The 17,230-nt window shown below is 41.0% G+C and overlaps 1 protein-coding gene across 1 annotated transcript in view; it reads right to left on the bottom strand.

Moving 5' to 3' along the window:
- Nucleotides 1–17,230, bottom strand: part of LOC126284856 (UDP-glycosyltransferase UGT5-like) — an 87,905-nt gene that overhangs the window by 14,797 nt on the left and 55,878 nt on the right. The window contains exons 3-4 of the mRNA XM_049984090.1: nt 9,869–10,449; nt 5,825–6,047 (exon numbers count right to left, since the gene is read on the bottom strand). Coding sequence (XP_049840047.1) covers nt 5,825–6,047; nt 9,869–10,449 — 804 coding nt within the window. The remainder of the gene's footprint in view (nt 1–5,824; nt 6,048–9,868; nt 10,450–17,230) is intronic.

The raw sequence follows: 17,230 nt of genomic DNA, 5'->3' as shown, positions 1-17,230 counted from the left end.
TGGCCCGCCATGAATTCCTTTCCTGTGCTAACCTCTTCATCTGAGAGTAGCACTTGCAACCTACGTCCTCAATTATTTGCTGGACGTATTCCAATCTCTGTCTTCCTCTACAGTTTTTGCTCTCTACAGCTCCCTCTATACTATACTATATAGTGAGTGAATTAGCATATCTGAGGCATCTGCTATCATGTAACAGGACTTATGCTGAGTGAACAGGGATTAAAGTCTGCTGCAGACCTGGTGGCACTCATGTAAATTTATAGTTGAGTGGCAAGGGCTAGCTGTGCACATCATGAATATGCATGTTGTTTATCGAATCTGTGTGTATTTGACCCGAAAGGCAATTGTGTCACGCAAGTTTCACATCTGCAAAAGCTCCTTAAAACTAAAGTTGTGCTCACAACCGTGATGCCAAGTTTCATGGAGCCTAGAGGAGCAGTAGTATAGGATACTGAAGTGCTGTATCTTTCAGACTGCAGCATCTCTGTTATGTTTCACAGCATTCAAAGAAAAATGACCAATAAATCCGCAAGTTGCCAATAGTTAGGATGTTTACATGCTCTTGTGCTGTTACACGGCAGCCGCCACTGCTCACTTGTGCCATGGAAATTGTCAGTGTTGCAAAAGATGCAGTCACTGAAGAGCCATCAAAAGAAGTGCACATGTGGAAGTGAAGCAGCATGTGAGTGATTTCAAATGGAGCAGAAAGACTGATTTGATGGAAATGCGATTTTGATGTTAAACATTATCAACTTTTAGATGTACCGTAAATGCTGCAATGGGAAGTTTCAGAGTCTGTGAGACTGACACCCCCTCCCCCCCCCCCCCCCCCCCCCTGCTCCTCTAGGCAGTCCCATAAAATCAACTCATGGTTGTTTAGAAAACACTGTTCGACCAGGATGTGCTCACTCACAAAACACATCTAGGAGCGAATTCTCAGCAACACAGTCAGGTACTCTTCCATTCCAAGTCATTGTTTTTAGTGGCTTTGACAGTAGAAGAATGGTGTTTGTCACCTTACTGAATTTCCAAAGTAGAACATCATGTACAGTTGTGCAATCATGATCATTTGTGTATTGCCATGCATCTAATTTGTTGTATGAAGTTGACTACTGTCTTTTGTATTCTTCTGTGTGTTACAATTATCACTAACTTTGGTTTAATTTTGTGAGGTTCATGTTATATGATAGTTGTTGATTTTATTATTTCATTAAAAAATTGAAAGTGAATAATTTAGTTAACCACTTACTAACAAATTTGGTTCATACTTCTATCACGCATCTACTTTGCAAATTAGAAATTAGCTCTCTCTCTCTCTCTCTCTCTCCATGTGTGTGTGTGTGTGTGTGTGTGTGTGTGTGTGTGGTGGAGTGGGGGTGTTTTAACTGTTAATAACTGCAATAATGAATAATAGCTGCCGGTATTAAACTGATGTAAACTATCTACCTCCAAAGGTCAGTTTTAATATTGTATAACGAGCAAAAAGCCTATTACAATAAAAAAGGTTCCATTCTTTCAGTTACATTAAATATCAGTTGTTTAACTTCTGATAATAACTTAATTTGAGTATTACCACAATAATATTCATTGAAGAAGAACAGTTACTAATGTGCCATTGGAACAGAGGCCTGTTTAGAGCTACTGTTCCTACATACCATGCAAACCTTCAATGTCTGAGTCTAGATAATCAGATACTTTTTTATAGGAGTGAGTGTGAAGGTACATTTTTGGATTTCTGTGGGCCACAAATGTGCATGTAAACAGACTATTGAAGCAGAAAAAAAGGTATCTTTCTAACTGCAAAATATACTGCCTGATTAAAGAATTGAAGCACCCAGATACAAAAGAAATCGTCAGATGTCAATGTAACTTCAATCATGTACAGACCATTGCTGGGGATGTGTATGATTAGAGTTGTACTTCTCTGCGACAAGTAGTACAATCGCCAGGGTACATTAATCTTGTTCATATTTAGTGTTGTTGTTGTTTAGTGTTTTATTAGGCCTGATAGGTTACATAAGTAGCATGAGCAGTGGTAAGTATCTGCTGATCACAGTAAAGGATATGGAGATGGCATGTGCATATGTGAGCCAGCATTATCAGCGTCTAACTGCATTTGAAAGGGCACTCATTGTGGGTCTACATTTGGCCAGAAGGTCAAATCTTGCAATATCCAGATTTTTGGAGCATTTGGATGTGACAACTGGCCTGATGTTGGTCTGTATGAGAGTGCGAGGAAAGAGAATTAGAACTCAAGGCTCTAGTCACATCTGACCACCACAAGTGAATATTACTGCACTGTGCAGCAAGCACATTGTAATATCTTCACATCTGCACCTGTCATCTGAGAATGAGTAGTGGACCGCCTGCAACCTTCTGGGTCATCACACACCACTACTTGGAGATGAGCAGCAGCCAGGCTAGGGAATTACCGTCTCACACAATTGATGCATTTGCAACGGTGCTGTGACCGGCAAGTGTGACTGATGATTCTGATGTTTGGTTTGTAGGGTGCTCAACTGCACGGTCTTAACGTGACATTGTGTTCAGCAGTGCATTGCAGTTCTGCCCTACCCTGGATGAGCAGCATTGAGTTGGGGAGCCATTGGGTATGATTTCAGCTACTGAGTGGAAGTTTGGTGGCGCAACAGCACATCTCGGACTTCCTGCTTCTTAATGTTTTACCTCTCGTGCAACAGTAGTGTGGTGCCATTTTTAAAAAGCCAATGCTCATCCAAACATTGCACGTGTCTCTGTGAATTGTTTGTGTGATGTTGAGGTAGTCCTGTGACCAGCAATATACTCATATTTATACTGTTGGGACATGTGTAGAGCAGTGTGAATGTCAGTTCCATCCCAGTGCTTGTTTCCAGGATACCAGAAAGTTAACAATGGTTGTGGGCCAACTTGCATCAGGAGAGGCTACAGTGGCTTTACGACAACCTACCCAACTGAATCAGTGCATTCTCAAAGTCAACGTACTTCAACAGAATACAAAATAAGCTCAGAACTTGGAAACACCCAGACTGGAAAACAGAGTTAGAGCACTACAAGATAAAAATAAATAAATTCATGATTCACACTGGCAATAAAGAAAAAAATTCTACATCAAAAAGAAAAGAACCCACAGCCCACATAAATTGATCAGTAACAAGGAATATGAAAAACACACAAGGAGTATAAAAAAAAGCATTATATGGAGGAAAAAGTTCCCTAGCTGAACAGGTAGCCCCAGTAAACACAAGGAGAAAACACCAATGGTTGAATGATGAGTGTGATAAGACAGTGGTAGATAAACACCAGCTTTGGTTAAGGTATCAGAGTTGTAAAACAGAGAATCACCCTTGGAACTCACAGAATAAAGAAATATAACCCAAAAAATAACAAGAAGGGCTAAACGCCGATATCAAACAGTTATACTTCTAATGATAGAAACAAATAATGAGAAAACAAACTCAGGGGACTATTACAATATATTTAGAAGGCAGCTACAAAGATATGACCCTCCAAAATTAATTTTAAAGAATAAAAATAATAAGATGGCCAATATCAATAGAAGAATACAGAAACTGTAGCAGAATGATTTTAAAAAAAAATCACTCAATTGTGGACATCCTCCAGAACTACTACATACAAACACATATACCTCTATTAAAACACCAACAGAAAGTACAAACCCACCCACAATCCATGAAGTCTACAATGCCTACACAAAGCCTTGAAAGAGCTCAAAAAGTACAAAGCAAGTGGAGAACATAAAACATTTGTGGAGCATTGGAAAGATGCAGCAGAATCAGTCAAGATATCATTTCACCAATGCATCATGGAAATCTGGACCAGAGAACAACTACCAGAAATTTGGACTATAGCTTTAATCCATCCATTACACGAAAAATGAGACAAATCAAATTCAGACAACTGTGGGTTGTTTTCCCTTTTGGATATCTCTATAAAGTCATGTCAATAATTCTATATGATCACTGTAAAGACCATCTTGAATGGAACTAGGATAATACCAAGCAGAATTTAGACCACAGAGAAGCTGCCTAAGACAGTTAACCACTTTGAAACTGGTAATGGATTACTACAAAAGAAGACAAAAACAAGTCATAGCCTTTATAGACTTAAAAAAAGTTTATGACTGTATCACAGATCTTCATTGATGAGGGTACTAAGGAATTGTGGTCTCCATCCCAAATTAATAAAAATGATAAACGTAATTCTAACAAACACCAAGTAAAAAGTAAAGTTCAGAGAAGAAATATCTGAGCGATTTATGATTATATCAATGTTCAGACAGGGAGATGATTTATTGCCATTACCTTTCAAATGTGTACTTGAGTAAGTGATGAGGGGATGGTACAAGGCAAATCTTTAAAATATAATAATTGGAACCAAGAAAGATCAAATAAACAAAAGTTGCTTAGGATTCACAGGTGACTTAGCATTACTATCTAATAACATTCAAGAAGCCAGAAATCAAATAACAAGCATACAAAACATTTCCCAAAAATAAGACTACAGGTAATAGGCTGAAATTACTCAGATAATGGTAGCAGATCCACTAATAATGGACTATATAAAAGTAAATAACAGGAAAGTAAAAATAGTGAAACAATTTAAATATGTAAGAGAAATTTTGACATACAACTTGGATGAGAAACATGCAGGAATTTAAGAACTAATCAAATGACAAAAGCTCAAAAATTAACATGGTCTATGTAGAACAAAATATGTCTGTCAGTCAGAACTAAATTAAAGCATTACAAGGCTGTGATTCAAGCAGAGGTGACATACGGAAGTGAAACGCTCTTAAAAGTCACCCAGAAAAACAGAATCGACAAAATCTTAAGAGTAGAGAGATAGAATACCTAGAACATGCATAAATAAGAAATATCAAGAAAATGGACAATGGTGGATAGTGAAATGGAGTGTGCAGCAAACTCGAGCCCATTACATATACTATGCAGAAAGAAGGAGTCTCATTTTCTGATCACATTATGAGGACACAAGTACTCTGATAATCAAGAAAAATTATAGAGAAACATTGGAACCTGAAGCAACAAGTGGCATGAAGGAAATCAGAGAGGATATGAAAGAGCTAATATTAGTGTTGGGCAATATGCAAACCAAAACATAAAATTAAAATAAACTGAAAAACAAAATCAAGATTTAAACCAAAAACTGACAAATGACAAACAATCAAAAGGATATTTAAAGATGATGAATGACTAAAAAGATCAGAATGAATGAAAAGATACTGGGCAATTTGGAAAGGAAACCTATTGAAGAAGATGACGAGAAAACAATGGCAGAAGTGGTCCATTGAGGCCGTAGAAGCAGAAGCAGCTTGAGAAATTACCAACTAACAATTTGGTTGCCTATCCATATCTGAGTCATGATTTGTTGAGTTCACTTTTTGTCATTCATCATGTGCGCTGTTACCACCAGTAGTACACAAAAGAAAAATATATGACACCATAATTGAACTTTTACCAATATTTTTGAGAATGTGTGAAGCATGTAAGTGAGATATACTGTGTACATCCCTCTCCTTCTTTCACAATTCATAAATGTAGGTCCAAAGGCTTGTCCTTACAACAACTGATAACAATCTTGCTTGCCTAGGAGATATCATTTTCCATATCTGTAAATCATAATACCATCCTTCTTATTCATAAATCAGATGTACAGGAAGGCTTTAGATCCAACAGTAGGCAAGATATAGGAAGAAATTCATATCTGTATATCTTTCTTTCCAAAAATGGTACAAGAAGTGTTAGTTAAACTGATAATGGGCTGTTTCTAAATGATGTGAACTTACCAAGAATGTCTGATTGTGGTAACCACTTTCTAACCATCACATTTGGTGGCTGGTTAGGAAGACTGTCAGCTTCCCACTTCCAAAGTACACGTTGCTTCAGTCTTGAAAACACTGTTATAAAGGCTGCTCTTTTCTCACTTGGCATATCAGTGCTGTTGAGATTGGAACCTAAGCTGAAGTATATTACTCCTTCTTTTGCTTCATCTAAATATTTCTGCAGATCCTTAAAAGCAATTTAATTACATTTTGAATATATGTTGGGGCTAAAGTATGTAGCTTTCTTCTACAATAATTTATAAAACAAGGAAACAACTAAGAATTACAAAACAAATATGCTCAAATTATTTATCTGGATAGATAAAAAAAATCTACTCACCAAGCAGCTGCTGAACACACACATAAGAGACTGTCGTGATTGGCAAACTTTCAGAGCCAGTGGCTCCTTCTTCAGGCAGAAGGGTTGAAGGGAAGGAAGAAGGGTAAAGGAAATTGACTGGAGAGGTCTAGGAAAAGCGGTAAATTTCAGGAAAGTCACACAGAATCGCGAATAGGGGAGACTTACCATACTGGATAAGAAGGAAAGACTGATTGTTGGGGACTGCATTGGACGAGATTTGAAAACCTGAGAGCTTAAAAATGGAAGACAAGGTAATATGCAGGACAGAGGATGAGAAACTAAGTGGGAGGAGGGCAGTGAAAAATAGACGGGAAATACAATGAAAGATGTAGAAAACTAAAATGGTGTGAAGCAAAGAGTAGTTACAGTGAAGTAAAGCTGAAATGGAAGAAATTAACGTAAATTAAGGCCAGGTGCGTGGCGAGAACCAATGACATGTTGTAGTGGTAGTTCCCACCAGCGGAATTCTGAGAAACTGGTGTCTGGGGGAAGAATCCAGATGACGTGTGTGGTGAAACAGATGCCGAGGTCACGAATGTCATGTTCTAGAGCATGCTCTGCAACAGGATATTGCGAGTTGTCAGTATATACCCTCTGTGTATGCCCATTCATACTAATTGATAATTTGGTGGTTGTCATGCTGATGCAGAGGACTGAACAGTGTTTACATAATAGATAGTATATGACGTGTTGTTTCGCAGGTGGCTCCCCCTTTGATAGTATATGTTTTGCCAGGGCTATTATAGGTGGTGGTAGGAGTGTGCATAGGGCAAGTCTTGCAGTGGGGATGGTCACAGTGGTAGGAGCCATAGGGTAGCGGGATGGGTGCAGAAGGAGCATAGGGTCTGATAAGAATATTGCGGAGATTGGGAGGGTGATGGAAAGCTATTCTAGGTGTGGTGGGCAAAATTTCAGACAGAATGGATCTCATTTCAGGGAATGAATCATGGTCCTATCGAAGTAGCTGATTAACACATTCCAGACGAGGATATTACTGAGTCACCAATCGTGAGCTCCGAAGCTGTTTTGTGGAAGGGTCAGCAGTACCAGGATTGGATGTGATGGCCCAGGAAATCTGCTTTTTAACTAGGCTGGTGGGGTAATTACGTGCAGTGAAGGCTGAGGTGAGAATGGTGATGTATTGCTGTAAAGAGACAGCATCCGAACAAATATGTTTGACTCAGATGCCAAGGCTGTATTTCTTCCGATGCAGGCTCTTTATAGCAATACATCACCATTCTCACCTCAGCCTTCAGTGCACGTACCGCCATCTGTATACGTCCATATCACTTGGGCTTGTGACTGTAGCAGCTGGGCCATAGACTACTGGAAAACTGTGGCTTGGTCCGGTGAGTCCCCATTTCAGTTGGTAAGAAACAGTAGGTTTCAGACCCCACAAAGCCATGGACCCAAGTTGTCAACAATATATTGTGCAAGCATGTGGCGGCTCCATAATAGTGTGAGCTGTGTTTATATGGAATGGGCAGGGTCTTCTGGTCCAGTTGAACCGATAATTGACTGGAAAGGTTTATGTTCGGCTACATGGAGACCATTTTCAGCGATATGTGGACGTCATATTCCTGTACAACGATGAAAAGTATGGATGATAATGTGCCACGCCACCGGGCCTCAGTTGTTCGTGATTGGTTTGAAGAGCATTTTGTTCAATTCGAGCAAATGATTTGACCACTAAGATCGACCAACGTAAATCTCATTGAACATTTATGGGACATTATCGAGAGGGAAGTTAGTGCAGAAAATCCTGCACTGGCAACACTTTCGAAATTATGGACGGGTGTAGAGACAGTCCGGCTCAATATTTCTGCAGGGCCAGGGGAACCCCAACGTCTAGCTGAGTCCGTGCCAAGTCAAGCTTCTGCGCTACGCCCGGCAATAGGAGGTGCTACACAATATTAAGAGATACCCCATGAGTTTTGTGACGTTATTTCCACTTCATATCACTGTGCAGCAACGTATTTAAACAATTAATGCTATAATCCGGTCCAGTCCAAACTTCTCTCTTCGATCTGAGAGTTACGTTGAATTCTTCCACACTTAGCAGGACTGCCACTCCGGACACTACTGCCTTGCTCTCGTCCAGCGACAGTCTGAGAATGTCCTTGGCTCTCCATAACCAACAGTTTATTTACCCTGGGAAAATTTATGGTCCTATTGTGCTTGTCTATTCTCAGGAGACATCAGAAAGTAAGTTACACATCGTCTTCCCATGCTAAGACCATTGTCCAACAAGAGTGGCGCATTGTCACAAGTGAGTGCATATTGTCCGATCTCTCAGCACACGCAGTTCGCTGTGGTGTGCGAGTGAAAAGGGGAAGTGCAAATAAACCGCTAAGTTGAAGTGTGAGCGGAGATTCAGCGTGAAATTAGCGTCCAGATGTAGTAAAATGGTGCCAACAATTTCATCAGGGCGGCACAGGCGTGGACATCGAGCACAGACGACATTGTCCGTGTAACCCAGGAACAGATTTGCGGCAATCGCACATTTTCTAACGCTGTGGAAATTCCGTGACCAAGGAGGGATATCTACGAGTATCATAGAGGAACTGAACGACTGCAACAACACTTGGACCGTTATTTGCAGAGATTTTGTGACTTCGTTCACTTGAAAGTTAGTGCAACATTCCATATTACTTATTTGGCCTGCAATAATGATGTGTAACTTACTTTTACAAGCCCAGTTTTTATTCTGTCGCACATATGGCGTCTAGTGTAACTTACACAGGGTGACCAAAACAAAACTGGCCCGAGAAGAATTTTCGCGATTTTGTAACAGCAAAAGGTAAGCAGCAAAGAGCGGTGCATCGACGTAAAAGCATTTTCCGAAAAATTCTGCTAGTTTTTGTGCTAGTTAGCTAGGGCAACTTTTTAGTTGTCGGAGTTATTATAACTTTCCAGGCAAGCTTTTTTTTACCCACCCTTCCTTCTATCCGCCAAGCACTCTATTCGTACTGCAGAGTGACTCAGATAATTTACGATTACTTTCGTTCTGCCGTTGCAACTACTAGAAAATGCGCATTTTTTTTTCTTTTTTTTACCAGTCGCGTTTCGCTGTATTGAGGTAAAGCATCAACGCTGGTGGAGATTTCCGCTTGGTTTCTCGCCTACATCGGCGAATGCCGTCTGTTAGTAAGTATTTGTAGTTTTTCTTCGTTAGACACTCATACTTATAGTCTAATTTTTATTTTCTCTGCAGAACTATGTATTTCTCACGTTGTATACAGCACACTTTTTCGCACACCATTGTTCTTTTGTGTGCTGTGCTGTGTAAAACGCGAGAAATGGGAAGTTGTGCAGGGAAACTAAAAATTGGTCCACAAGTAACAGTGTCTAACTAAGAAAAACTGCAAAGCTGTACTACCAGACGACATTTCTCAATGTAGGCGAGAAACCAAGCGGAAATCACAACCACTGATCATGCTTTACCACAATAAAGCGAAACGCGTCTGGTGAAAAAACACGCATTTTCTTGTAGTTGCAACAACAGAACGAAAATACCCTCAGAAATCGTAAGGCAGCTACGGACAATATGGCCACACAAATTAAGAATTTACGATTATACTTCTTATCGCGTCTGTATAGACAAACCTAAATACGGTCGTGTGAAATCAGACAGGTGGACTACTTACCTGTGGAAGTTTTTTCGGCGGGAATATGTGCATCCCACCGACGGCTATCCGGTTTGGCACAGCGGGCCTCGGATGGCCTACGGTGACGTGCGTGTGGACCAAGAGCAGTGCCGCTTCCCTCTCGATGGTGGCCACGCTCGAAATCGTCGCGTCGTTGAAGTGTTTCTGAACTATGGCGTCCAGCCGTGGCAGGAAGTAAACCTGCCGTATTATCCTCTGGAAAGTCCCGAACAAAGAATTGTAGAGCCTCTCACAAAAGTCCATGTGGTCGGTGTACCTGAGGAACGGATCGGGGACGTAGGCAAATGGGTTAGGGTTTCCCACGGTGTCACCAACCCAGTGGGTGCCCTCGTACGGGGCCACGTGGATCAGGTGCCCTTTGAACTTGTGCGCGAACGCCAGGAAGCACTCTTGGAAAAAGCTCTCGACGATGACTGCGTCAAATGTCTCTTCGGACTTGTAAAGCTGCTGCACGCTTTCTTCTTTGAGCAGAACGTCACAGGCGTTTATTCCATATTGGAATAGGAAAAACAGTCCAATCACGGGGCTCCTCAAGGAAAAGTCGAACAAGTTGGCAGAACCTAAAAACATCGAGGTGTGAATTAGTAAACGGTTTTGGCATTAGGCAATATGCACTGTAAATTAAATGAATTACTCTGACTGAAAGTGTTAACGTCACGAGCACCTTGACCACACACTAGAGTCCACTCAAGATACAGTGGCCGATGCGCAGTGACCAATTTTCGTTTAATGCGCAGGGCGAGTTCACTCGTTTGTTCGGAAGGGGAGCCTGACAAGTGTTTGCCACCTTTCCACAGGTCAGCGAGGACAGAATCGAGGCGCATGCACTGCAGTCTCTCTCAAACGATTTTACGGAAACCATTCAATACTATACTATTCAACAGCTCAGATGGAAACCCAGTTCTGAACAAAGAAGGGAAAGCAGAAAGGTGGAAGAAGTATATAGAGGGTCTACACAAGGTCGATGTACTTGAGGACAATATTATGGAAATGGAAGAGGATGTAGATGAAGATGAAATGGGAGATACGATACTGCGTGTAGAGTTCGACAGAGCACTGAAAGACCTGAGTCGAAACAAGGCCCTGGGAGTAGACAACATTCCATTGGAACTGCTGACGGCCTTGGGAAAGCCAGTCGTGACAAAACTCTACCATCTGGTGAGCAAGATGCATGAGACAGGTGAAATACCCTCAGACTTCAAGAGAAATATAATAATTCCAATCCCAAAGAAAGCAGGCTTTGACAGGTGTGAAAATTAGCAAACTATCAGTTTAATAAGTCACAGCGGCAAAATACTAACGCGAATTCTTTACAGACGAATGGAAAAACTGGTAGAAGCCGACCTCTGGGAAGATCAGTTTGGATTCCGCAGAAATGTTGGAACACGCGAGGCAATACTGACCCTACGACTTACCTTAGGAGGTAGATTAAGGAAAGGCAAACATACGGTTCTAGATTTTGCAGACTTAGAGAAAGCTTTTGACAATAATGATTGGAATACTCTCTTTCAAATTCTAAAGATGGCAGGGGTAAAATACAGGTAGTGAAAAGCTATTTAAATTTGTACGGAAACCAGATGGAAGTTATAAGAGTCGAGGGGCATGAAAGGGAAGCAATGGTTGGGAAGGGAGTGAGACAGGGTTCTAGCCTGTCCCCGATGTTATTCAATCTGTATATTGAGCAAGCAGTAAAGGAAACAAAAGAAAGATTCGGAGTAGGTATTATAGTCCATGGAGAAGAAATAAAAGCTTTGAGGTTCGCCAATGACATTTTAATTCTGTCAGAGACAGCAAAGGACTTGGAAGAGCAGTTGAACGGAATGGACAATGTCTTGAAAGGAGAATATAAGATGAACATAAAAAAAAGCAAAACGAGGATAATGGAATGTAGTCGAATTAAGTCGGGTGATGCTGAGGGAATTAGATTAGGAAATGAGACACTTAAAGTAGTAAGGGAGTTTTGCTATTTGGGGAGCAAAATAACTGATGATGGTCGAAGTAGAGAGGATATAAAATGTAGACTGGCAATGGCAAGGAAGCGTTTCTGAAGAAGAGAAATTTGTTAACATCGAGTATAGATTTAAGTGTCAGGAAGTCGTTTCTGAAAGTATTTGTATGGAGTGTAGCCATGTATGGGAGTGAAACATGGACGATAAATAGTTTGGATAAGAAGAGAATAGAAGCTTTCGAAATGTGGTGCTACAGAAGAATGCTGAATATTAGATGGGTAGATAACTAATGAGGAGGTATTGAATAGAATTGGGGAGAAGAGGTGTTTGTGGCACAACTTGACAAGAAGAAGGGACTGGTTGGTAGGACATGTTCTGAGGCATCAAGGGATCACAAATTTAGCGTTGGATGGCAGCGTGGAGGTAAAAATTGAAGAGGGAGACCAAGAGATGAATACACTAAGCAGATTCAGAAGGATGTAGGTTGCAGTAGGTACTGGGAGATGAAGAAGCTTGCACAGAAAGAGTAGCATGGAGAGCTGCATCAAATCAGTCTCAGGACTGAAGACAACAACAACATTCAATACAAAAAAATTCATTCTTGCGTTACTTATAGCGTTACATGTCAGGTTGACGATGATGTGATCATCATTTCATTGATGGTCATAGTTATTGTGCTATTTACATGGAAGTAAGACACTGCGAGAAATTCGATAAAGTTTGCAACGAAAAATAGGGGTCGCTGCGATTCTGCGTTTGGTGCATATTATATAATATAGTGCTGTGTATGAAATGTAGCTAACATATCGAATTTTTCTTTAGACTAGGATGGAGGTTTCAATGTGTCAATAATCTCGAGAAAATTGATGTTATATAGCACACTTATTGATTTTGTGATCCCGCTGTGCCAGCGATAAAAAAGCACTCCGTCTTTAGGCCACGGGTGGCCTACCGGGACCATCCGACAGCCGTGTCATCCTCAGTGGAGGATGCGGTTGGAGGGGCGTGGGGCCAGCACACTGCTCTCCCAGTCGTTATGATGGTATTCTTGACCGAAGCCGCTACTAATCGGTCGAGCATCTTAAATTGGCATCACGAGGCTGAGTGCACCCCGAAAATTGGCAACAGTGCATGGCGGCCTGGATGGTCACCCATCCAAGTGCCGTCCAAACCCGACAGCGCTTAACCTCGGTGATCTCACGGGAACCGGTGTATCCACTGCGGCAAGGCCGTTGCCCCAGCGATAAAACCAGAGTGAAATATTCACAGCATTCCTCATATTTCATAAACGATGTGAAATATCGAAAAGAGATTTTGCCACATGATAGCACACAAAGAGGAGAGTCATTTTTCATACGTTTATTATGAAAGCTTCATTATCTACAACGTTATTCCACAAACTACAGACTTTTTTAATGAAAGAATGTGATTTTTAAGGGTCATTGACAGCTGGTGAAACGAGAAATGCTATTGGTCTGAGAACGTTACTGAAGACATTATTTTATTTTGTACTGATGAAGATGCGCATTTTCATAGGCAACTGACCTTACTTTTTCTCAGTTCGTCATATAATAAACTTTATTAACTCATGTTCCATGTTAGTGACGTGACGTTTTGTGAACTCCGCTATGAAAGAAGCAAATTTTAACATAGTAACAAGAGAAATGTGTAGGTTTTACTCAAAATTCGCCATTTGTGACACTTCTCTGAAAGTTACACATGCTTAACAAGCCAAGCTAAAATAAATTGCTGCATTTTCAGCAGAATTCTTTTTGGACACTAACCTGAGCACAGGTGACAGATCTTTTCGAATGGTCACTATACAAGAGTGGGTGTGGAGGGGCTCCACTTAATATTTACAAAAAAATGTGAGTTTCAGTATAGAAGGGCACTTCCTCTCAAGCACTCCGGAATTCCCCAAAAAATGTGTGTGAAATCTTATGGGACTTAACTGCTAAGGTTATCAGTCCCTAAGCTTACAGGCTACTTAAGCTAAAACACACACACACCCATGCCCGAGGGAGAACTCGAACCTCCGCCGGAACCAGCGGCACAGTCCATGACTGCAGCGCCTAAGCCCGCTTTTTTTTTTCTTTTTTTAGTCTCATTTTGTTCAGTTTCGTTCGTTACATCTGCTCGGGACGGACGTCGTAAGACACCCGTTCTAGTTCGTTGTTGACCGGTGAACTCAGTTTTTTTTTATTACAGAGGGCAGCTAACCCTCTGACCAAACACACTGAGCTACACTCGGCTAATCCCGCGCGCCCGCATTTCCCCTACAGCGCCTACCCCCACCACTACGGTCTCCCCATGTACGCTCTGCCGACTGTGCATCTACTAGCTACCGTATTTTGCACGGGCTCTATGTAACTGATACTCCAGTATTTCAATGGCTGTAAGACGTACTGATTAAAGTTTCATCCTTATGTGAGAGTATTTGCCAAAAAAAATAAAAAATAAAAACAAATAAAAAAATAATAAAAAAAATTCCAACAGGTGATGAATCGTCTAAAAGATGATCATTGGCGTGTATAATGCTGCTGAAACTTTTCAGGTGGAGACTTCCACAATCGGAAAACTCAGTTCATAATACTTTTTTTATCTTAGGGGATGATTATTTGACTCCTGTTTCTGTCGCTTTAAAAAAAAATAATAAAATGGTCTGATTTACTGATCATGTTTAAAATAACATTCAGCTGATCGTAAGTGCACGAAATCTCAGGCGAAATATTTGAAAGTGTCACCGCCTTTTTAAGCTCATGTCGCACGCCTCCCCCTCTCCCACCCCTCCAACTACAGGTGGCTAAGATTAATAAAAAAAAGCTTATTGTTGTTAATATTACACAAAATTTCGTAGGCTAGCGATAAGCTACGTGATTTAGTGAAGTGAAGTTTAGCTAGAGCCCTCGATACACTGGTTAGCAAACTCACTATAGCTTGGCAGTATTGATAGCTCGAACTAATCGAAGTCTGACTCCCCACTTACACGAATAAATGATAGTCTAATCGACACACAATGTAATAACCTTAAGTGCCGACCAGTAGGAAAACAATCAAGGCCGCAATAGGAAACTAAGGTGAAAATCAGACTCATCCTGCAACTGTTTATGGCTTATTTTCGAGTACGTTTGCCCTTTCAGTTGAAAGCGCCACTGTACATGTGCACAAGCAAGTGACTGATCTGCAGTGTAGTTCCCGTTTGAAAGACAAGCTCAGTTGAAATAATTAAAAGTTCAAATCGCCTTCACTAGCAAAAAAGAAATTCTGCTGATCAACTGGCAGGAATAAGAGCTCGGACCACTACAGAATACCATCAAGTCGCCCACGCGAAATATTTCAAAGTGTCATGACCAACAACACGAAAATTTCTATCACTGATATGTGTGTGGCCGGATCCCTGATCACCACTCATACTGCCTTACCTCGTGCCTCTACCAATCCGTCCCAAACAATTCAAAAGAGTAAGATGGCCACCGCCTTTTTAAGCTCATGTCGCACCCCCCCCCCCCCCCCCAATAAAAAATTTAAGCCTCTATGCCACAAATGTACGAACGCAATTAAAAACGTGAATGTGCCATTATATGCGCGCAAAAATCCAAACAAAACTTATATCATGTTTTTTATTCTACATGGAGTTTTCACATGAACTAATTTTAAACAATTGCAAATTTTAGCAGCAGTAATCAAACTAGTTCATGATCTATGTACCTCCATTGATTACAGAACAGATACGTATGGCACTGATCGTTCAACTGCCGCAATCAGAATTAACATAGATCTACCAAGTTTCCAATTTCGGGCAAAACTACACAACTATATGAACAATTAATTAAGAACACCAATCAAAAAGACGGGGTGCTTCAAAAAGGACCTTACAACTTTGAAAATTCAAATAGATTAATTCATAGTACCTACAGAGGTGATTGTAGCGTCAACTTGCGGGGCAACACATCAAGTTTCGTCTAGCCGCTAGCGTAATTCGCTTGTGGCGAATCGCGCCGTAAGGAGAGGTAGCGACAGTTGCGTAAGAGGGCTGCCTTCGCTGGGCCCGAATGTGTTAGCTGGGTGTTTTGGTTTGAAGAATCGAAGTCGGTGACAACAGTTCAGCGTTTAATTTCTGTACCAAGTACGCTAAAGATCCTTCTAGTAGGCCTACAATTTATGAGTGGTATACATGTTTTGTAGAAACAGACTGATCAGTAAGACATGGGACATCATCAGGTCGTCCACGCACATCTGGCTACGTACCTGGATATGTTGCAACAATTTTTGATAGCAGAGATCGATGAGGATGAGCAATGAAATATTTACTTCGTGCTTCTACCTGGCTGACGTCCGGGATCTTCTCAGTGACCGCTTTCCAGGTCAATGGATTGGCCGTCATGCGCCAATTGTATGGCGCGCACGTTCCCCAGACCAGACAGCATTCGATGTTTTTTGGGGTTTAATAAAGGATATCGTGTTTGTACCTCCTGTGCCGGCTTCTCTACCTGAACTTACGAGCAAGAATTTACGGAGCCACTGAGCAAGTTACACCTGTAACTCTACAGTGAGTTTGGGAAGAAATTGACTTCCGATGGGATGGCACATACGGAAGTCACATACAACATCTATAGTTTAAGGTAAAAAAGCTTGTGCTTCCCTACAAAATAACACTTAACCCAGCTCTATATCTTCTTTCAATAAATTTATATGAGGTTTCAAAGTTTTAAAGCCCTTTTTGAAACACCGTGTACAACTCTTACGAACTAAATGTAGGTTACAGTCAGCAATGGTGTGCCAAACTACACGTGAGCACAATATGCATTCCACAGCTCGGCCTGTCTCGGCTTTGTTCGGTGCTTTTCGGAAGTACAGCGCGGCATTGTCCGGTCGGCAGAATCGGGGTGTGAGTGCTGTTTACGGTCCGTTATTCGTCTGGGGAATGAAGGAAGTTTACAGATCCAGTGGTTGTTTGCACAAAAAGAAACGCCACAAGCCTTTAAAACTGAATGGGAATGACAGAAGTGAAGGATGAGAATTCTCAATGCGGCATAATAGAAAAGTTACACAATCGATGGGTTTCGAAAATTTGCTATGGAAGAACATTACAACACCATGCAGAAAAAGTTTAAAAAATTAAGTGAATATGAAAGTGAGAAAATTGACAGTGACCGACAGACGACATCCACTGTTATGTACGCCAAAAAGCACTTTGTGCTAAATTTGCAGGCATGGAGCGCTTGACGAAATTTGTGGCACAAAAAGAAAATTTTCTGAATATACACACATTATTCCACTTGTCAGTTGCAACAGTTTTTGACGGAATTAAACGAAGACTGTGGAAACTTTATTAATCACTTAAAAGTACGTTGGTTAAGTCGAGGGCCTGCCTGGGACGATTTTTCGAGTT

The sequence above is a fragment of the Schistocerca gregaria genome, chromosome 8, assembly GCF_023897955.1.
Source record: "Schistocerca gregaria isolate iqSchGreg1 chromosome 8, iqSchGreg1.2, whole genome shotgun sequence".
NCBI lineage: Eukaryota > Metazoa > Arthropoda > Insecta > Orthoptera > Acrididae > Schistocerca > Schistocerca gregaria.
Note: the sequence above shows the minus strand (reverse complement) of the source record. Positions and strands in the feature narration are given on the sequence as shown.